The 19,224-nt window shown below is 42.5% G+C and overlaps 1 protein-coding gene across 1 annotated transcript in view; it reads right to left on the reverse strand.

Moving 5' to 3' along the window:
• Nucleotides 1-249: 249 nt before the first annotated feature.
• Nucleotides 250-19,224, reverse strand: part of fat2 (FAT atypical cadherin 2) — a 97,796-nt gene continuing 78,821 nt past the window's right edge. Inside the window, exons 23-28 of the mRNA XM_040120164.1 lie at nucleotides 18,393-18,846; nucleotides 14,273-14,426; nucleotides 10,985-11,084; nucleotides 10,725-10,876; nucleotides 9,009-9,265; nucleotides 250-1,709 (exon numbers count right to left, since the gene is read on the reverse strand). Of these exons, the coding sequence (XP_039976098.1) occupies nucleotides 1,213-1,709; nucleotides 9,009-9,265; nucleotides 10,725-10,876; nucleotides 10,985-11,084; nucleotides 14,273-14,426; nucleotides 18,393-18,846 (1,614 nt within the window). The 3' untranslated portion in view covers nucleotides 250-1,212. The remainder of the gene's footprint in view (nucleotides 1,710-9,008; nucleotides 9,266-10,724; nucleotides 10,877-10,984; nucleotides 11,085-14,272; nucleotides 14,427-18,392; nucleotides 18,847-19,224) is intronic.

Here is a 19,224-nt window from a genome sequence, read left to right on the forward strand (position 1 = left end):
TTTCACGCTCGAAATCTACAGAATTTACAGCAATGGAAACACTAGTAACAGTTAAGGTTAAAATACGTCTACGTCACGATTAACATCAACGTCTCACTTGTGTTTATGGCTTTCATCTTTTTTTTTTTGAGGATCCAGCCCCCTTCATTGTGACAGACAGCAACAATCAACAACCGCCACAGTAAGCTGATGAATGAGATCAGTGAAACGTTCATCCTGCATGAAATGTGCTTAATGTCACCTTTAATACGTCTAGATCTGAAACGGCGGGGCTGATGTTAGACGCACTTTGTGTTTCTGACGTTCCCGCGGTTCTGTTATGACCAGGACGGGCGGATACGATGAACCTCGCCGGGGATTTACTTTTCATACAATGCCACAGTCCTCATCAAAGCTCTTTATCGGGACTTCATCACAGAGACATTTCTGAACGAGTGTTGTTGGCTGAATGTCACGCTGGACACTGTCATGGTAACAGTGTTTTCCTGATGCCTGCTGTCATTATGTTCAATCATATCATACAGTGCATAGTATACCTGCCAATATCAATGCCTGGCAGAGCTTAAAATGATGTCTTTAGAATGACTGGGCTTGTCGGACGTGGTTGAGAAGTGTAATGCAAGAGAAGTAGTTTGCTACACAGCCGTTTGGACACGTTTCCGAGGCGGACTCCTCTTCTGAACGGCAGATTCTCCCGTGCCGAAGTCTTGAAAAAGTCTGGACGTTTTGCCTCGTTTTGACTTTGAAACGTGCCACAGTCAAGTCAGTAATACTGTTCACAATTGAAGAAGCCTAGCTGACGAGTGCTCTCAGCGCCGTATCTCAGACAACGAGATGAACTTCTGCTGAACTTCTTCCCCTGAGGTAACCGAGGAGTCCTGAATTACCCCCATCTAGTCTGGCACGGCTTGACTAGACTATTTTAAAGAGTCAAACAAATGAAAGACGTCTGAACTATTGTTTCACATGGTTCTTTCATCTCCATCTGAGTGGAGAAAAAAAAGAAAGGCTCAGATCTCACATTGAGATACTGCTGAGCCACTGTTCTGTAGTCTCAAAGAGTATCTTCTGAGAGGCGTACTTGTACACAAAGCTGCCTTATAACGGAGAAACAGTAGATAGGGGGCATGTACTTGTACTGTTTAGGTGTCCATATGAAACTAAAAGCGAATAATCACTGGGAAAGATGTAAGATTTGAGCCAAACTGGGTCTTAAAACATCACCTCCTCGCAGCTCCCGTAATCGCTCTCCACCATGCTCGACCCGTCGTAGCTTCGTGGGTTCTGCCCAGCGGGTCGTGTCTGAGGCTGGGCGGGGTTCGGCACCGGCGGCGGGCTGGCCTGCTCTGCATATGATGGCATAGCCACGCTCAGGCGCATGCTGAGTCTCTTGTAGCCTCCCGAGACGTTGTCGAGGCTGCGGGTGTGTTGGGTGGGGTAGTAGCTGATGGCGGTGTACTCGTTGGGGCACTGCGAGCTTGGAAGAGGAAGTCCATCGGGACCCAGGAAGTCGTCCAGGTTCTGGTTGCTGTAGCACGGTGGAAGGGGGGCGCGGCGGTCACAGCGGTCCAGCGGGAACGGGAAGCCGCCGAATCGAGAGTTCCTCCGCGAGTCCATGGTGGAGGTGGAGTACGAGTCCTCTACGATGTCAAACTGGGGGAACTCCTGGACTGTTGGGTGCCCATAGTAGTCTGGGTCTGCTGGGTAGACTGAGGATAGAGGAAACAAAGGAACATCAGAATTTTATAATGTAGATTTATTGTTTTATCTGTTGATAATTAATTTCAATCTTGGATAGAATGAAATGGGTTGCAGTTTTCTCAAATTTGGATTAGAGCCGACCGATGCTGGATTATCGAGGCCAATAATAAATCGGATCGGCGGATGTTTCCATTGACACGATGTATCTGCAACAAGCTAATATCTCCTGGTAAAAATCTGACACTACCATATGGCAGTGTTTTTGCAAGTCCAGGCTCCTTCAGAGCGAAAAGTTTACCACTTAGATTTGACTGAACAAAGAACTCTGCTTGACACTTATTGCCCCTGAAAGATTAATACACGTAAACACTGGGACAGCTGTTGCTGTGCAGGATGGATTTGTTGAAAAAAAACAAAAGCTTTGACTGTTTTCATATTATATCCCTGACTGCAGATTTGAAACGGTGTGGGTTTGATTAGCAAAACAGGAGGAGGGGGGTTGTCTAAAGGAAGCTAAATGTCCTTAAGGTCACCACGTTCTACTTAAAGGCAGATGATTGATCAAGCCCCATTTCAAATGACTGCCAAAGTAGAATCATCCATCCTTCTTTGGATAAACAAAAACTTCAATCAGCTAACATTAAGGCAATTCAAGGGCAACTGTGATGATAACCTCCTCTGGCTGTGTGTACGCCCCTGTGTGCGGGTGTGTTCTTTATCATTTAAATATTCTCCTGAAACTAATTTCAAGCCAAGTCCCCAACCTTGAAATACTTATTTGATGATAAATTTCACTGTGCTAATCCTAAATAGGAAGTTGCACACCATACACATTTGAAAGCTTCTTCTGCAGATTTAACGGCAGGAAGAGAGGTTTGGCAGGTGAGTAGTTGTTTCTCTGTTTCTCTTGCAGTGATTCATACTTCAGTTATTTTCCCTCTCAGAGCCGTATCCGCATCCAAGACATCGTTCTCTGTGTATTTTATTATTTACCATTTACTCGGGTAAATGGTCTAAATCGGCGTCGATCGGTGCTTCGGCGTTGAAAGCAGAAAAGATGGTGTTGGCGGTTGCACTTGAACCTGCTGACACACACCCTCCTGCATTCCTCAACGTAAACCCGGACAGACGCTCTCAAAGTGGGTTGTGTGACACACGGTCAGGGACCCACAAATCTTTTGAAAAAATCGTGCTATGTGGTTCGGAGCTGAAAAAGATTCGTTGACAGACAGAAACAATTATCAGCAGCCGTTCTGGTAGTTGATCAGCAGTGAGTAATGTGAGGATTTTCTTCTTGTGTCTGTTTGATAGGACTGTAAATTAAATCTCTGTGGGGTTTGGACTTTTGATTGGACAAAACAAGCACTTTGAGCTTTTTTCAGTCATTATTGGACATTTTACAGGCCGAACGATCAGTTGATCAATCAGTAGTTTCCGTGTCGTCAGAAATAACAAGTGGCAGTGAGTTTATGCTTAATCCTCTCATCTGTCCAAGGACACACAAGCAATGACGCACACTGTTGACACAACATACACAGCAGTCATCCCCTTCGTCAAATGTGTCTTAATTAAATATTCTGTCCCACATGCACAGTAGAAACTAAGCAATGCCACAGATATATTGTATCAGCAAATACTGTGTTATCAGCTGTTACCCAAGCGGGACGCACGGTACAGAAATACCAAAGACATGTTGCATCGTTTGTCTACGTGAGGGCTTTAATATTCAGCTTCCTGCTCGGTGTATATCTCCTTAAGAACTATTATGTGTTTATGATAACAAATACCGACAAATATTGTTGTTGAGTTTGTAAATTCCTAAATATCGATATCAATGTCACTGTTAAAAATCCGTTAGTATCCACTGGCCTCTGATAGGCCAGTGGATGCTCTTCTTTACTTTTCTTGTATATTCTTGAAAGTATTGTACGGAATTAGAAAAACCTTTTTCATCAGAAAGGTATGGAATTGGCATTAGCACAGAAAAATTGTGAATATTACTTAGCCCCAGATTTAACCTATGTTCACTTAAAGAAAGAGTATAAACGTAATTATACCAATAAAGTATTTGTAATAATAATAATAATAATAATAAGTGAACACAAAATCCAAAGGAGGAATGCGTCGCAGCTCAGCTCACACTGTAACTGGCAGAGAAAACCCTGCAGCAATCAGCGCTCGGCGGCAACGCTGGGAGGCAAAATCCGACCACAAATTAAGGATTCTTGAGGATTACAACTTCAGATTCCTGCTTCTCATCCTCAGACTCAAACTAACAAGGCAGACACATAATACGAAAAAAAGAAAAAAACATGAAAAAAAAATGTTCCACTAAGCAGACTCCCAGCTGCTCGTACTGAGAGACGGAGAGAAAATGAGACAAAGTGGCCACAGGGAGTTACAGGGAGGGACCGGAGACAAGACGGAAACAAGAGACAGACGGTGGTGGAAGACGGGAAAAAGCAAAAGATGAGACAGAGTGAAGGGTCGAGGGACAGACAGGTGGAAAATGACGAGGCAGAGAACGAAGCAGGGAAAGAATTCAAGAGTCGAGAGAAAGACGGAGTCGGAGATGGAGGGTGTGACGGAGCGATAGAGGGCAAAGGGAGGAACATTTAGATGTGGAGAGGGGAAGGAAGAGAGACATATATTTTAGATGAGAGGAAAAGGAGGGAGACAAAGTGAAAGAAATAAGAGTATTTCTACAGTAGTGATGTTTCCAGGCTACAGAGATGAAAACTGACTGCATCTTTAAACCTCCCTCTGTAATAGACATCAAAGGTCGGCATTCATATCAGACTCGAAATCTTTGCCTGTTATTTCTACACAGCTTGATCACTTGTTTAGAACGAGAGCTGGTGTTATTCCGATGAAACAAGGGACCAGGTCTCGGATCAAACAAACGGCAGAAGTACTTTGTTGTCTTACACCATGGGTTTCGAATTTTTCAAATGTATCTTGATGCCCACATGCGCGTTGAGATTAGGGTCTTGGTTCTGTATAGAAGAACTTAACAGTGACACAAGACAGGACATGTTTCCTTTTTCCACATTTAACCGAAACCATAATCCTTCCGGACCCCTCTCAACATAAGTACTGTAATGAGATAAAAACAAACAAAACCTATCCTTTAAACCTACATGTGCAGACTTAACAGACTTCAAAAAAGCAATCAGCTCTACACTTTGCACAGGTCAGTACATGGTAGAGAACGAGAGCTGCAGAAATCAGAGGAACCAAGTCTCAGATCACTGACACGGGCTGAGTTACTTTGTCCACTGAAAGGTTTTTTACACCAAGCTTAGCTCTACTTAAGAGTAGCCGAAGCTCCTTTGATCAAACTCAAGTTCCGGGGGGAATAAAAAATTATTCAAAGTCCGATTAAATGTGAATAAAATAGTCCACTGTGCAGATAAATAGTTTTTATTTGTTAAGGTCTTCGAATTGTACCTGTGAAGTGATGAATATTTGCAGCCTCTGGGCGTCTTTCTAAAATTAATCAGCAAAACGGTGCAGTAAAGGGAAAACAAAATCGTGATTAGTGCCAGAATTCACCACAGTGCATATTTACTGTACGCCTGCAGCAGGGGGGTTCCCTTTGGTTTTGGTCGGCGGCGTAGCCGGAAGGATCTGAGATCTGAGGACATACAGTTTAGCAAACGTGCACGCCGAACTACGCCGGCGGTGTCCTTAATCAACGTAGTCGTCAAGTGGCATTCCTAAAATTGGTATTTAAACAGCCTCGAAAAGGACGTTAAAAACCACGACTTGTTAACGAAACTTCGCTTTGTTACACATGAAGGCTTCATTACGGTGATTGCAAATAGCCGGAAAGCTCCGAAGTGAATGACCGAGGACAAAGCAAAAAGGAAAGGCAGCTGCATTCGATTTTAATGCAGCTCTCCGTAAATTCCTGTGTTTTAACTTCATCCTTTCAGTTTCAGTTTTTATCCAACAATTAATTCAGAAAACATAGAAAATGAATGAAACCATTTGGCGTCAGCATCCATCCACCTGCACATACTTGGCTAAACAGAGGAGTCGTGACTTATCACCACCTGAGCCGAAATCAGAACCACAGGTATCTAAAAAAGCTTGATAACGGAGAATCCAGATCACTTTTTGAGTAACATTTGCTACAAACTACAGTTACCAGCTGTTTTATGAAGCTTCCGAGTCTATTTAAAAAAACAAAACAAAACTTTCACAAATTAATGACCTGTTTGTTTGGTTTTTTTTGATTTAGATCTTCAGTAGGAGCCACTGGGCCACAGACAGAGCAGTGAAGTCGGAAATGATTGAGAAATGGACTAACACATTGTCGGTTTTATCTTTTCACGGGATTTGGTGACAGTAAGGTGAACACAGAACATCAGGATCCTTGTCCTTTCAAATTTCTCATAATTTGTAAGTATTTTATAAATGCAGCAACGTGAAAATAACATCATCTGGTAGGTAAGTGAGGACCACTTCAGTTTTTCAGGGGTTTGGACAAAGCCACTAATATTTTTCATGATGGCTGACAGTTTGATGGGGGCCCTGTGATCGGATGCTTCATCAACAGCTCAACAATAGCGATCGTGACAGAAGATGAAGGCTCTTCACGGAGCACGCGGATCTTTTATCCTGAGATACTACTGTTTATTCTCAAATTTCAATTGCGGACGAGCAAAATCACCGGATCTGCTCGTACGACAGGTGAGTTCAATAACAGAGGAGATTTAGTGCCGGGGTCGTTGGGTGAACCAGAAGCAAAGTGCAGGGGTTTCCGCCGCCGTCCCCTTTAACAACGAGTCGGGTAACAAGTGAATAACTACAGGAATGTGTCCTTTATTCTCCGTGATAAGGTCAAGCAGATGAATGGCCCGCCAGGCTGGCGTTGCCTGGGGAACGATGGCATGACAAACGCTCGATCTGCCTCTCTTCATCTGTCTTGAGAACATAGCAGTGGATGTATGAGTCACGGCTGTATTGATCCGTTACATGAAAGAAAAAAAAAAATACACGCTGCACGCAAAAGGAGAGGGAGAGACAATGTCAGAAAGGCAAGGAGGACAGGTCAGCGCATGACAGAAGAACAAAGGAGGAGGCAGGAGAAAGACAAATAGACCGCAGAGAGATAGAGGGATGGATAAATGAAGACAGAGAGAGAGAGAGAGAAAAGTGAAGCCGCACAGAGAATGAGAGAGGAGGAGAAAGACAGGCGAGATTGAGAGCAGGGGAACGTGAGAGAGAACGACGCAGGGCAGGAATGGAGACAATGGGCCCCATTGCAAGAACATTTTTGTATTTTTATCTTAAACCGGCAAGCAGTCACATCACTGCCTCCTGTCCATCAACATGCTGTATAAACAAAACGGGCATCCCTTCATGGAAAAAAAGAAAAGGTGCTCCGTGGTGCTGCGAGAGGTCCAAAACACCACAGGGAAACTTTGTCCCGGGTCGATTCCTGGCTCAAACAGGGGCACGCATACGCACCCTTTTCAACAGATTTATAAAGCTGTGTGTGCGCCCGGTTCTGTCTTATGCAGCACCGAGCAGCTTTCATTAAGCACGACTGTCACACAGAGCTGTGCCCGCACCACCTATTTATCACACGTCTGCCAACCGTCTTCACGGTGACGTCTCAGTCATTATTATTTTTTACACAGTAGTTGAGGATGAAATTAAAAGATTAAAAGAAGTTCCTCGATCATAAACAGTTAAGTTTATTACGCTTAAAAAATGGCTTTGAGGCTTTGATCGAAATTTTGCAGATTTCAAAAGTAACAGAATCGTTGAAATAGGTAAAACACCTATGGGAGCAAATGTTTTCCTCTGAGATTATGTCTCTGATCTGGTCATGTCACCCGCAGCTGGCTCTAGAGAACTGTGCGTGCACCTAGAGCAACAGATGGCTGACTAAAGGGAGGGTATTACAGAATATAGAATGAGAGAAAAGCCGAATGTAGGCAGACACACTGGAGAAAAAAAAAAAGAGCAAGAGACATGAAAGGGGAGAGAGAGGCAATCACAGAAAGAGCAAGTGGAAAATAAAGACGCCGAGAGATGAAACACAGAAATCACTTTGTTATTTTCTGACGATATCGCATCTGAATGGCCGTGTCTATGAATCTTTTATCTTCCAGAGTTTAATCAGCGCTGTGTTGACAGGTACACCGGTGTGTCCCATGATGCACCACTCCGCATGACAATTAAATACTCCTTTACAATGACCTTGAACGACTGAATCATCCACCTTGTTCTGACCTTTTGTATTAATGTGTGGCTTTGCAACATAACAGAGAAATGATTTAGTTTGTTCACTGAAGGTTTTTTTTCTTCCCTGCAGCTGACATTTCCTTAAAGGGAGTTTGAAATTAGTGTTACAATTATTTTTTAACATTAACTTGAAATCTACTGCTCTACTACAATAACTGCTAAACAATGTGCCCTAAATGAAAATACATACATTTGACAATACAGTTGTCTTGTGTGTCGGGTTTAGAAAATATGTCATCGCAGAAAGAAGAAAAGAATCGAAGAAGGAAAATGAATTAAGCTTTAAAATGTCAGTATACAGAATAAAACTACTCAATATGGAGGTGTTGATGGCCACTATCATATCCTGATACAAAGCAGGGCTGCAACGAACGACTATCTTCTTTATCACTTAGCGATCAATAATTGATTAATCATTTTGTCTATAAAATTACAGTAAATACTAAAAAATACCTGATGTAATTTCCCACACCCCAAGGTGATGTCTTGAGATATCTTGATTTGTCCAAACAACGGCCCAAAATCCAAAGACATTCAGTTTACTGTCATGTGTCACAAAGAAAAGCATCAAATCCTCACTTTTGAGAAGCTGGAACCAGCAAATCTTTGACATTTTTGCTTTAAAAAAAAAAAAAACTGACTAAATGACTAAAACGATTACTCGATTTTCAGAATGACTGTAGCTTAAATCAAAGTTTAATTTTCTGAAAACGAGGGGAAAAAACTGTAGACAGTGCTGTGATGACTCCAGCATCTCACACATCCACTGACAGTAATAATAAACGTGCAACGTGGTGAAATAAGAACCTAAACCACTGGAATTTGGAAGCAGATACTGATAATGATACTTGAGAGTCTAAAAGATGTGAATCTTATATCAGCAGACTGACTTTTTTTTCTATAAACGTGTTAGTGCTTTGTGGTGGAGAAACATCTAACGGAGACACGGTTCCTAAATTACGTCTCGCATATATTTCTACGACATTGTTTTGCAGTGTTAGTGAGCATTACCCTTGCAAACTGAAGTACACTTATCGTTACGCTACCTTCATAGTCCATGTCCCATTGGTTCTTCCTGATGGAGTCGTTGTCAGAGCTGGACGGCGGCCTGGCGGGGAGGTTGGGGGCCACGCTGCACACAACCGGCCCCTGCGTCTTTGGAGAGGAAACCCCACCGCCCGACGAACCGATCTGGCTGCGCGAGCGAAGCGACCTGAACGGCGTGTGGTCGAGGTCGTTGGTGGGGCCGACCAGCGAGGTCATCTCGATGGGGTTGACTTCTTGGTTGTCGGGCTGGAAATAGCTGCGGGTGACAAAAGAGATTTTTCGGTTTCTGCTAAATATTAATCATTGCGGAGTAATTACAGATACGTGTAATTTCAAGTCATCTGTAATTCATTAGAAACACAACACAGGTGGATGATTATTTTATTTGGTGTCCACTGGATACACAGTTGTTATTCAGCATTTATACGGTATGTTAGGGCCTAAACTAGATGTTTGGGAAGTTGGAGAAGAGCGCAGAAAAAATAAAGTTTGAAGAACTGGAGGGCAGATCAGTTTTTAGCCTGGTCTTGTGTTGCAAGTAGAACATCTTTCCGAGAGAGAGTGTTTCCACTGACGTCCCTGTACAACTCCACACTTGTATAATTGAAGAAGTTCTCTTTCTGCTGGGATCAGATTCTCCTCCAGTTCCGGCTGCTTCCGACGAGCTGGCTCAGAGGCGCACTATTGACATGGTGCATTGTAGTGCAAAACCCTCATCACCAGAGGTCGGTCATGATAAAGGCAGCTGCAGGAACGGGCAGGCAGGTGGGCTGAGAAACACGGTGAGTGTGGAAAAGTTGGTTTATCATTTATTCACTTTTGGTGATGCTCCTATGGAAGTTTCAAGGTGTCTCCCAGGGGCCTTAGACGGATGTTTTATCCAGGGGCGGCCTACCCACGGAGCAGCCTCTCACCTTGCCATGTACGGAAAGAAGCCAAGCTATGCTGTGCCTGAGCTTCAATTAATGGCCAGTGCATGGGCCGAACGCAAACATTATATGTTTCTATCTTATTGGATGATGAGTTTGGGTTGAAATGAAGATGACCAATTGGGACTAAGTTCTGTGTCTCAAGAAACACTATTAAGATGAGTGTAAGACTCCTTCTCTTGAGAGACTCTCCTTTGACTTCTCGTGACGATGTTCGTTTGTCTCTTATAGCGTAACTTACACGATATTTCACTTTAACCCTGTCAGTGTTTTGTGTGTTCAATTGTGCTCGGGGTCCTTTGTAGAAAATCTTCCACGCCAGCGGATACTGGACTCCCTGTTTGGGAGTATTTTGGGGTCAGATCCGATGACACAGGTGAGCCGGACGAAGCCGTGTGCACTACTTGTTGCATGAAAGCTGTGGCGAAAACTTTAATTGTTTGTCCAAGACTTTTCCAAGTAATTGATACTAAAGAGCACGGTAGGCTACTGGAATATTGTACATGTGTGACCCCTCATTTCGAAATTAATTAATAATAAATGAATTAATTAGTTAATTTTTTTTACTGTCATATACCTGGTGAAATGTTGGGAATGTGTTAAGCTATGAAATAATAGATTCTGGACAAGGCTAGTGTAGTGAAAGTAGCTGGTGAATTTAACCCTATCCCGAATGCGGGTTTTAGGATCGTGAGAAAAAACATTATAATACTAAATTTTTTTCTGTCTTAAAAAAATACAACCTGGACTAACTGAAAACGTTGAGGACAAAAATTTCGCTCTCACCCGTTGGAGTCCTGGACACAGACTGGCTTTTTCTTGTTGTGCTGAACGTAACGTTTCCTGATGCAAATGAAGACGCCAACCAAGAGGAGTAATCCAAGCACGCTGGCGCTGATCTCCATGATTTCCACATTGCCAATCATCGGAGACACCTTCTAGACAGACGGGAAAATAGATGGATCGCGTATAAGGCAAAGATGTCGAGTGTCATTTCTGAAAAGACAAAACAGCGCACTCATTCATTATTTGTTGTTCACACCAACCTGAGGCAGTGGGTCGCAGTGAATAGAGCCGTCAATGACTTTACAGTCAAAGCCTCCAGGACACGGACTGGGCGAACAGACTTCTATCTGATTGTGGCACCTATAGGAGTAAAGGAAGTTGGATTTAGGAGACTTAGGTACGACAGAAAGGATTGTTATTTTAAAATGCTGTAGCTTTGACGTGTGAATGCAGTGTAATGTTATTTCGTATGGCTCAGATCACTTTATTTGCTTACTCTCATCAGCTCTTTCACCACCACCGCTCTATGTAAGCTCAGCAGTGCTTTGAGCCGAATGTTCACGGTAGTATGGTAATCGATATCGCTAACATGCTAATGGCAATCGTACACCATGTGGGATGGATGGCAGAGATGGAAAATACAGTGTAACACCATATCCATGTAATCTGAGTTTAATTTAGAGCTGCAACGATGAGTCGATTAACTGATTAGTCCATCGGAAGAAAAGTTTATCTGCACCTATTTTAATAATTGATTAAACGTTTCAGTCATTCTTCAAGCAAAAAATTCAAAATATTCTCTGGTCCCAGCCTCTCAGATGTGAGAAATTGTTTGTTTTCTGTCATATATCACAGTAAATTGGATGTCTTTGGATTTAGGACACGTGGTCGAGACAACACAAGTGATTTGATAATGTCACCTTGAGCTCAGAAATTGTAAATGACCATTGTTCACTATTTTTTATCATTTTATAGACTGAAAGATTGATTGATTAATTGAGAAAATGATGGTCAATGAAAATAACCTTTAGTTACAGCCCAAATTTAGGTACACTGAGTGATGGACTGATGATTTCAGACACTTCTGTATTATTCATCACCAAGTCAAATAAACATCCTTCTAAATCTGTTTTTTAAAGTAATTGTTTTAACAAAATGATGTCTATTTTTTACTTGTATTTTTAATATATATTTATGATTGTGATTTATGTTTTGTTTTTCATCTTGTTTTTATATTCAAATGTATGTTATTGTTTTTCAGTATCTTCTATTATTTTATATGTGCTCAGGGCCTTGAGTTAAGACTCATTTGTCAAACTAAGTCTTGATAAGAGTTTTAAGGCTAATGGGATTTTGTTCCCACTCAGGCTACACAAACATAAAGTTAACTTTCACTTGAAATTAAAACATGATTCAGGATTAAAAGCTAGAAATGTTTCCCATAACAGCAGCAACATGCACGAGTGTTTTTTCCAGGGCTGTAGCTAACGATGATTTTCATTATCAATTAATTGATTAGTTGTTTGGTTTGTAGAACATCAGTAAATAGTGAAAAACGAACATAACAATTTCCAGAGCCCATCTTTTTATATTTGACCAAAACCCCAAGATGTTTGGTTTAGTACAACATAAGACTGGAAAAAGTTGCAAACCCTCACACTGGAGAAAGTGGAACCATCAAATGTCTGGTATTTTTGCATAAAATGGACACCAACCATTAACTGATTATCAAAACAGTTGCCGAAGTAGTTGTCGATTAACTGACCGATCGCCTCAGCACTATTTTTTTCGCCTCACTTGGACTTTGCAACTCATGGAACTTTTGAAATTGTAGCCAAAAAAAAAAAAATCAAGAATTTTGTCTCACTTATCACTTAGGACCAAACTGCCGTGGACTGCTGAGTATGTGAATTTAGTGCGTGAACAAGAGCACTACAGCGAAGAGCAGCTCAAAGGCTGCCACCTTGGCCCGGCAGTTACGGTTAAATTTGGCTGATGATACTGAGAGCTTCACTGCGGCGCTCCATCTTCCAGGCCCGGGCACGAAACAAGACCCCGAGGACCTACTGGCAGAGCCCTGATTGCTAAGTGCCGCTGCTGCGGTACTGACAAAAACCATCTTGTCATCAATCATTTTGTTTCACATAATGCTGCGTGGTGTTCAGCTTTACCCACTCATTTCCAAGTTGCTGAATTCCCTGGCTGCATATTCCAGCAGTTACAGAGCAAAACACAGCATTCATTATTGCTCTTCTTGGACACGGAGTTTGGATTTTGGAAAGAGTGTAAAGTTCTTTTTGATGAACCGAGTTGCAAAGTCCCGTATCTTTGCATTTTGGATGGATGGCTGTTCCTGCAGATGGTATTAAATGAAAATACACAGCAGACATCATAAATACATTTTCCTCCTGTGTGCCGCTGTCCACTGCAGAGACTGATTACGATGCAACGCACATGTTAAGGGAGACCATCACAGCACGGTGGAACATCTATCTGTGTGCTTTACAAGTCACACGGCAAACTCCCACTTCCTGCAATTACGATCCACTAACGGTCATGTTTCATTCAGCGAGTTAATGAAAACCCCACCTGGAACACGCACCACTGTTAGTTCCCGCGAGGAGCGACGGAATTCCACAGGCGGCCTTAATGAAAGGAGGAATATGCAAATGCCGCTGTAATTTCAGTATGCGAGTCCAATCACATATGCATGTAAATTCAAGGCCATGCGTGTTGTTTTTCAAGTTGCGAGCTTATAATTCAGTGCAAATGATGCTGCATATAATGAGGGTTGTGCTGGGCTTTGTATTTACTCGGCCTTGTTGGAATCCTGAATACCCCTCTGCACCTATTAACGATTTTGTGGGTGGACGTTATCTGTTTGACCACAACACATTTGGGAGAGTTACGGCGGCAGGTAATTATTTTGACCATTGATTGCTCTGTGATTAAATATTATTTTTAAAGTCATTTATTGGGCTACAACTATCAATTCTCATCATCAATTAATTTGTCGATTATGGTCTTGATTAATTGTTTGGTCTATTAAATGTCAGAAAATACAGAAAATTGTCCATTTGCTTCTTCTTCTACTCCAAAGTGGCAAAAAACAAAAACAATTTAACGTAGCCTAAATGATTAAACCGTTATCAGTCATTGATTAACTTTCTTCTTTCTTTCGAAGAATTGCTTCATCAGTAAAGCACTTCAGCACTGAAGTTGTCTGACATCGGAGATGCTGAGAGCTGATATTTTGGGCTTTCATTATATCTTTATACATCTTGGCCATTTTCATTACAAAGGTCAGGGGTCCCCTCATAACTTTATTCCTCTGTAAAGCCTGTAAAACGGCTTTTTGATCAAGATTGGATACTAAAAACCCTGAAAACCAGACAAATCACAAGGTAAATTACAGTATGAGCTCTTGATGGAAGGACAACCTTATAAACATGTTCAACACAACCATGTTTAAGCAAAGAATATATTTAAAAAAATGTGTTACTGCTTAAAAAAGTGAATAAACAAAGTTTGTGCACGTGTGTGTTTACCGTGCTTCAGCGTTGTCCCGAGAGCAGTTGCACATGTAACCATGAGCCTTGGGTACACACACCCTTCCATGGGCACACGGCTGGGAAGCACACAGGTTGTCGGCCAGCTCGCAGCGGGCGCCGTGGAAGACTCCTGCACACCTGCAGCGCGGCTCTAAAGAGCAAATAAAACGTCTCAGACAAGAACGACTGATCAAAGCCACGGCAAGTCTCCCCTACAGGCAGTAAATAATCAAAGCAAACGTCAACCTGATCCAGCCAGAGAACGCGAGGGCGTGTTTGATATTAAAAGGTAAAAACCAGCCCTAAAAAACTTCAACCATGTCCAACAGCAATGTTCCTGCTTTTTTACCTCTTCTTGCTGATAACTAGTCAAAAGCAAAAAACATGACATCAAGCCCAGAACCTACAAAATAGTCTGATAAACATCTCCGTCATGTTTTGTCAAAGAGTGAGAGCTTCTTTGTAGATTTGCCATTTTTGTCATTATCTTTCAACAACAACACATGGAAAAAACCATCCGCGAAGAATAAAACAGACCAATTTCTACACCCACAGCAGCAGGAAATAGTTCAGAATACAATGCGACAGCCACACAGACGGTTTTCCAAGTTGACGAGATCTGTCGAATTAAGAAACAAAAGTTATATTACAGGTATGACTCAACTTACCAGGTTTGCAAAGACATTCATTGAATTTTTTTTGCTTTGCCTCTAAAATATCTGCACTTACAAATTTTACCAATGGATGTTAAGGCAGAAAAATTTCTCAGAAAGAAAAAGTTTTGGTGGCGCTTTGAAAAGAAAGCAGTTATCAGTGGGCGGCTGTGGCTCGGGTGGTGGAGCGGGTTGTCCGCCGATCGCAGGGGTTTGGCGCCTTGATCCTCCTCCTGTCCGCGTGCCGAGGTGTCCTTGGGCAAGACACTGAACCCTAAGTTTCTTCACTTGCAGGTTGCTTTGGATGTGATGTGATCATCAGTTTCATCACTGGTTCTGTGCCTGCCTGCGGGATCCTTCTTTTCATTTGCCATGACTGTACTACAGTCATTTGACCGACGCTTTTGACCAAAGAGACACACTTTTGGTTCAGCGTCCTGCTCAAGGACGCTTTGACGTGTAAGGCCGTGGACTGAACCACCAACCCCGCGATTAATGGCCACCAGAATGACAGTCAAAAAACGAGGCTTCTAACATTCGTTTCTGATCTGTGGGAATCTCCTCAAATGACTTGTGACTTTCGTAGTAACCACTTACCTGTTTTGGTTTACAACCGATGTTTTAAAAGATGGACATCTGTTTTGTTCATTTGACTACCTGGGCCATAGTGGCTGATATTTGTTTGTCAAAGATACACCTGTATTGGCTGATGTGTAACAAGAAACTGCAGTACAGAGATGCCAAAGATATGTTTGAGGGATTTTAGAAACAGCGACACCATTGCATCGTCTGTCCAATATGAGGCACTGACAAGTTCATTTTTTAAACTGTAAGTTCTCCTGCTCTGTACGAATCTTGATCACAGTTCTTCAACGACCGAACTTAAGGGACGGGGATCGAAAGTGCTTCTTTACGTTACGTGTTTATGTTGAAAAAAAAAAAGAAACATTAGCAGATATATCAGTATCATATTTTGAAACTTTTAACTTTATCAATGTCAGCTGAAAAAGCTCTACTTCTGACTGCATCTCAGCACCTTGTTCAGTTCATGAAAGTGACCCAGGTGTCGTAATGTGAACTTAAACATGGGACTCGGGTCACGTGACAACAGGTGGACCTTTATTTCCCTGCTGACGCCGTGACGGATGTTGGTTTGGGGTTTATGGACAGCTGATGTTGTCTGGGGTCCAGGGCTCTTAAAAATTTTTACCAGCCTTGTGTTCAACACATTTGTTGTATATGATGTTAAACACTCCACACATGCTCCAGTTTTCCTCTCACAACCAATGTCAAAGACCATTCCTGAATACAGACGGGAGTTATGTTGTCCTCCTGTATACGACAACTTATGATACAGACGTCGCATAAGCACAACTGAACCATCTCCATTTGCTGGTTGAAAGCTCCAAAAGTTAGTGAGTGGACTTGTGATCTTAGATTACTTTGTAACATATCTTTTTGTGTTGTTAATCTCATTTTAGATTATTTCCTTATCTGACGTTACATTTTTGACTAAATAAACTAAGACATTAAAAGGCCTGAACTGGTATAAGAAGAAGAAAACAAGTTAAATCTCACTGCTTTCATTTGCCCTGTGACTTCCTTTTACCTCACAACCCTTTTTATTGTCTCAGGAAGCAAACAGAATTTAAGCTTTAAAAAAAAACAGACAAACAAACAAACATTACAGGAACTAGTTTAAATTTTGCAGTAAAACAAAAAAGAAACATCTGCAGCCTTCATTGTTTTTGCTGCCTACTGGAGCATTTTGTGGGCATTTTGTTATTGTACTACAGGAGAATAAGATATTATGCAGCTCAGTGACCAAACAGGTAAACAACAGTAAAGAAATACCGACAGGCGGCAGGTTTGTTTTTTTTTGCTCTCTTTTGTTTTCATTGTTCTCCCAAAGCACAGAAATCTGTATCCCCCTCAGCTTTGTGTTTGGTTTCATATCCACCTTTTCTAGGAAAAGGAAATATTGCCTGCACTCGGTTTTGCAGTCTTACAGAGACCCACGAGAATAATTCATGTTAAAGCAACTACTCTTTCTCCTCTTCTTCATCGCCATCTTAGCACTTTGTCGCTACATTTACCGACATTTCCATCCCCGTTAGGAACTTGTCTTCACAAAAGCAACGTGCGGCGAATCTAATGTGACTTTCTGGACAATCTTGACCTGCTTTCCGTAGAGGAGAGTCGCCAGCGTTGCCCTGCGAGCGCGGGGTCCGGCTTTCCCTCTGCAGGCACAACTCTCTATGCGTCTGATTCAATTGACCACACGGCAGCTGACAGACGTGAATGAGCTTCTGACTTTCTCTCTGAGGGATCGTATTACAAGTCAATATTGGAGAAATCACAGCACGGCCGTTGTCTTCAACTTATGCCTCTGGTGATTCTGTCAGATGACGTCGCGGTTATAAAACCAGGATTTCAGCAGAGCAGCAGCTTGGAAATGGCCTGGAAGTGACTGATGGTCTTATCGAGCCGCGTTTCAGTCACAGTTTTATACTTTTTCCTTTGTCTGACAACAATAAAACAGTAAAACATGTAAATCAGAACGGCGTTATTGGGAATTCAGGTGGATTAAATGCCTGAATATGGGAGCACAGAGAGCAGGAGAGAAGCAGACAGATGAAGGGCGGTCCAGCCACATACTGGGTTTCGACCTAGTCTTGTTGTCATTGTGAACAAATCCCATGAAATGACCAAAACCAACAACGTGTGAGTCGGTCTCTCAGTACTTTACTTCCCCGCTCTGTCTGCGGCTCTCAGCCTCAAGCCCATTTCTTCATACTGAAGACGGAAATTGTTAAAAAGAGCTCACAAGTATATAATGTTTTCGTTTTTTTTTTAAGTATTAGAAATTTTGCTAAACAGCTGTGTCACTGTAGCTTTTAGCCAATGTTACTAAAACAGCGGATTAATCCGAAATTGCTGCTCTAGTTAGAATTTGGGGCATTAGGATGGTAGATGTGGGATTGGGTCAAGGTGACTTGTTAGTTCGACTTCGCTGCCGCCCGGTACCCTGGGCCCCCATTTTCATATGAAATGACAGTACCAAAATGTTGTGGGTCCTCTGCACCTGTGGTTTGAACAGATAGCTGGTATGGGGAAAAAATCAGGAGATATTTCTGTTTTTAACCTTATGCCAGTCAGTTTGGCTCCTCTAGGATTAAACTTCATCTAACTTAGTGAATCTGTCTTTTTGGTTTCAGTACCTACACTGTGAAGTGGTTTCTGCTAAAACATCAGCTTTTTCTGTTGATCTTTCTGAGTCACTTTGACCTTTTTTCATCATGTTGCTGCGAGTTTAATTTATGTATAATTCATTTAGTGGAAAGTTCACACGTTATGCCGAGTCAGATCCGCTGAAAATAAATGTCTTTGGTACAAACAGATGCGTTTGGTTAATGTTGTATAAATGAACTTAAAAAGTCACATTTCGTTATTCGTGCACTCACCTCCGGTAGCGTCCTCCTCGCAGACCCCTCCGTTCTGACACGGGTTGCTGTCGCAGGCCCCTGCCCTGCTGCAGCACCGGTACACCCCAAACACCCTCCTGCTCCCTGAGCCTTTCCACTCTGCTGTGTCACCCACTCTGATTGGCTCCCCATTGAGCTCCAGGCCCTCCAGGCAGCCAGTGAAATTACGGGGGTGCCTGTGGACGTCCGGAGCAGAGTCCTGAGCGAGCGAAGCAAAGAGCAAAGCGCCATGGGAGCGCATCATCCGGCATGGCTCGGTCAGGGAGGTGGAAGTAGGATGCTGCTGGTCCAGGGTCAGCCTCAGGGCGGTGGAGTGCACCTCCAGCTGGACGCTGTGCCACCGGCCATCTGATACCGGATCAGATCTGATGAGTAACGAACCAGGGGGGCTGTTTCCACAGCTGTACCTGAAGTGAAGCTCTCCACTGGTCAGCTGAGGACAGAAAAAGGGTCAATCAGCGAAAGGTTAATGATGCACATATTCTTTAGGGCAACAAGACAAGTACGAAAAGTTTTTATTTACTAGAAGAAATAAGAAGCCACCATTCACGATATGGGTGAGTTATTTTTAAACAGAAAGAGCTTCTAGAGTAGTTGGAGGGTGGGGGAGGTTAGGGACAAGGAACTAGAAAGTAAGGTATTTTATTTTAGGTTATTTGTCTTGCTCAGGGACGTTGTAGTGAAGGGAAAAAGTGGAACTAAGTTACCAGGACCTCAAACTCAAACATTGTTACCTCTGCCAACGAGGTTATGTTTTTACCCATGTCTGTGTTCGTTTTGCACCAAACCTGATGGAGGGATGGGGCATGGA

This window comes from Xiphias gladius, chromosome 23 (genome assembly GCF_016859285.1).
Source record: "Xiphias gladius isolate SHS-SW01 ecotype Sanya breed wild chromosome 23, ASM1685928v1, whole genome shotgun sequence".
Taxonomy (NCBI): domain Eukaryota; kingdom Metazoa; phylum Chordata; class Actinopteri; order Istiophoriformes; family Xiphiidae; genus Xiphias; species Xiphias gladius.